This window comes from Chrysochloris asiatica, unplaced genomic scaffold, assembly GCF_000296735.1.
Source record: "Chrysochloris asiatica unplaced genomic scaffold, ChrAsi1.0 scaffold00105, whole genome shotgun sequence".
Classification (NCBI taxonomy): domain Eukaryota; kingdom Metazoa; phylum Chordata; class Mammalia; order Afrosoricida; family Chrysochloridae; genus Chrysochloris; species Chrysochloris asiatica.
Window position 1 is genome coordinate 3,226,884 of NW_006408623.1, and position 3,421 is coordinate 3,230,304.

At 48.6% G+C, this 3,421-nt stretch overlaps 1 protein-coding gene across 1 annotated transcript in view; it reads right to left on the reverse strand.

The window, feature by feature from the left end:
• DHX32 (DEAH (Asp-Glu-Ala-His) box polypeptide 32) overlaps positions 1 to 3,421 on the reverse strand; it is a 43,845-nt gene that overhangs the window by 27,122 nt on the left and 13,302 nt on the right. Inside the window, exon 2 of the mRNA XM_006867435.1 lies at positions 1,926 to 2,119. Coding sequence (XP_006867497.1) covers positions 1,926 to 2,119 — 194 coding nt within the window. The remainder of the gene's footprint in view (positions 1 to 1,925; positions 2,120 to 3,421) is intronic.

The window sequence follows — 3,421 nt, forward strand, 5'->3', positions numbered from 1 at the left end:
ACACACACACACACACATACCTGACTCGGTATCAATTAATATAAAAATCATTATATAAAACCATTTTCTAAATGGCTCTGATCCTTTCCAAAAGGTTTCTAAAGCCTAGAAGGCAGCAGAGATATGAAAATCCACACGTTAACCTTAGAACCTAGAAACACAGTGGGGTCAAGTGTTCAGCCAGCAGTTCCCAAGGAGAACAATGAGACAGTCTGTTTCGGATTCACAGCTTCGGAACCTACGGGGCAGTTGTGCTCCTCCTGAGGGGCGTGATGAGTTGGTGGCAATCTGAAAGGCCACGTGAAAAGAGAGTGACTGAAAACGGAATCTGCCAAGGTTAAGGGACCCTTTACCATTTCAGGGTCTAAGTCTTGGCCTGTCCAACTTTGCAACTTGTTTGTGAGTTCCTATCCATAGCAGGGAAGGAGCTCTGGTAGCGTAGTGGTTACAAATTGGACTGCAAACCTTAAGGTCAGCAGTTCGAAACTACCAGCCACTCTGCGGGAGAAAGATGAGGCTTTCTGCTCCCGTAAAGATTTACAGCCTCGGAAACCCTGTACAGGGTCGCTATGGGTCGGAATCGACTCAACGGCACTTAACGACAACATCCATAGCAGGGAGGCCTTTGCATGTCTTTCACAGCACTCTGAACTATTTGCGTAAGAAGTGATTTATAAATTTATCCTAATTTCATGACTCAGAGTCGTGGTGTGGAGCTATGGGATAAGCACTGGATTGCAAATCACAAGGTTGGTGGTTCGAACCTGAACCCTATACAGGGTCAGAGCAGGCTCACAGCACTTCACAACAATAACAACATGATGACTCATGCACGCCGCGGCTATAGTAACAGAAGCAACAGATTCTTACTGAGCTCAGGCCACCATGCCTTTGTTCTAAAGATTCCCTGTGATCTGACATGACTCTGAAGACAAACATGTAAGGGGAAGCAGGTTGGCCCAGGCCAAGTGAGTCCAGTGGACTTTCCGGGGGCAGTCAGCTGGGACCATACTTGGGATACGGATGCCGTCTCCTACTAGAGCTCCCCAGTAGTGGGTCGAAGTACCTGGTGGGCCACACAAGTGCGTCCTAAAGGAGAGGGCATGTCGATCTTGAGATGCTTCTCTTTCCAGCTCTTGGGGTGGCCAGGCAGGGGCTGGGTAGCTGACACGCTTGGGGCTGGTCATCTCTGGCTACTGAAAGCTTTGGGTAGTGCCTGGAATGGCTGTTTGGATCATTTTCTAGGAAAGCTCTAAACATCAACCACTGCTCCAATTTTCCGTCTTTCTTCTGTGTATAAAGTTCCTGGAGCCCTTAGCTCAAAGGGAATCTCACAATAAAGCCAGAGACAGAAAGGACCTTTGGATCCAGCTGGATTCTGAGTTAACCTGCCGTGATGGAAGGTCATCCCAGGTTCTGTAGAAGCCCAAACAGAGGGTTTTCAGATTTAGACTCTGGGAGGTTCAGGGAAGTCTTGCGGGAGGAGGCCAACCCCCTTGCATGGATCTGGCATGACGAAGAGAAATGACTGAGGCATGGCATGGCAAATCAAGGGAATGCCATGTCCCGAGGCACAGAGGCGTGGAGGCACGGAGCACATGGAGAACCACTCATGTCAACCTCCATGGACAATGTATGGGCCCACTGTGAGGCAGAGTTTGAGAAGACCTGCTGTACCTTTCTCTGGAGTTTCTGGGAATTTGTGGGAATAATGTGACCTGGAATCCCAGAGGCAGCCGGGACAGGACAGCAACTGTTAAAGACCAGTTAGGGTTGCATATCCGCTTAGTACGTGAGAAGCTAAGGGAGACCAGGGAGAGCCCAAGAAAACTAAGGGTTACCAGGGAGAGCCCAAGAAAATTAAGGGTCACCAGGGAGAGACCAAGAAAACTAAGGGTCACCAGGGAGAGCCCAAGAAAACCAACCTCAGGATGGTTTCACTGGTGCAGCAGTTTTCGAAAGGGATGACGTAGCCAACTTCATGGCCAATGTTGACGTCCATCTCATCGGCTACCCGGAGGGCAAGCTGGACGGCCATCTGTTTGTGGACCTGGGTGCAGATCACGCCCCCGTGCTGGTAGTGGATGGAGAGGCAATATTCAGCACACCACTGAGGAACCTGGAACGGAAACCAGACAGATCAGCCCCCGCTCCGGAAACAATACAAACCCGTCTTCTAAGAGCCCACACCAAACCCGGTGCCCATGAGCTGATTTTTAGCAACTTGCAAGTGAGAGGAGCGACTCAGAAAAGAGTGGACAAACAATGCGAAGATCGTCGTTGGGGTCACTGAACTGGACATGCAGTGACCACTGAACTGGTGTGTTTTGCTGGGTATATTCACAATCTTCTTCATGTACTGTTTTTTTTTGATACCCATCAATAGGGCCAATGATTTCAGCCATGAAGCAGAGAATTTAGCGCAAGGATGGGAACAGCCTTTCCAAATATCAGTTCAAATAACCGGTGGGAGACCTAACACAAGCATATTGTAATTAATGTGGAGATGTTCACTTACGTGGTCAAGTTGAGTAGAAGTCCTAACTGATGGCTGAGCCCACTGTCCACTCAAGTGTGGCTGTGCCCACAGGGTGGGCGTCCCCTCCCAGTAATGGCCACATGTGGACAATGATGGTGGTGGGGGTGTGCCGTGGAGTCGATCCTGACTCACAGTGACCCTGGATATTGTTTCTGAGGCAGTCAATCTTTACAGGAGCAGAAAGCCTCCTCTTTCTCCTGCAGAGCAGCTGATAGATTTGAACTCCTGACCCTGTGGTTAGCAGCCCAGTTTGTAATCTACTACGCCACCAAAGCTCCTTAGATAACAGCAGTAAATGGAGAAAATGAAAATGGAGAAAGGTTATTCGGGAACTGGAGGAAAGAACCAGGAAAGCACCTGTCTCAGGATCCCACATTCACTTTGAGGACTAAGGTGAGCTTGACCAAGCCATGGTGTTTCCATTCATCTCAGATGTGTGCAAAAGCTGGGCAGTAATAAATAAGGAGTAAGAATAGTTGTGTTTCAATTATGGTGTTGGCAGTGAACATTTAATACAATGGGGCTTCCAAAAATTTATGGAAAAAAAGGACTTAAAAGAATTTGGGATTTTTCCAAGAACTTTATGAAGGGCCCATGTTACACTGTGGTCTGCCAGAAGAACAAACAAATCTGTCTTAGAAGAAGTGCATCCAGGTAACAGGACCCTAGGGCCATCAAGAGGGAAGAACATGAGAGGAGCGAGGGGTCCTGAGCAGAAAAGCGGCGACAACAGAGATGGTGGCAGGGGCGATGGCATAGAGAGACAGAGCAACAGAGGACTCTAGGCCCAGGAACTGACTGAGAAATGCAGCGTGCCTGCGGACAGGAGGCTGGCTTGCAAAATGTGCCCTTTGGATATTTAAACAAATATATATTTACAAC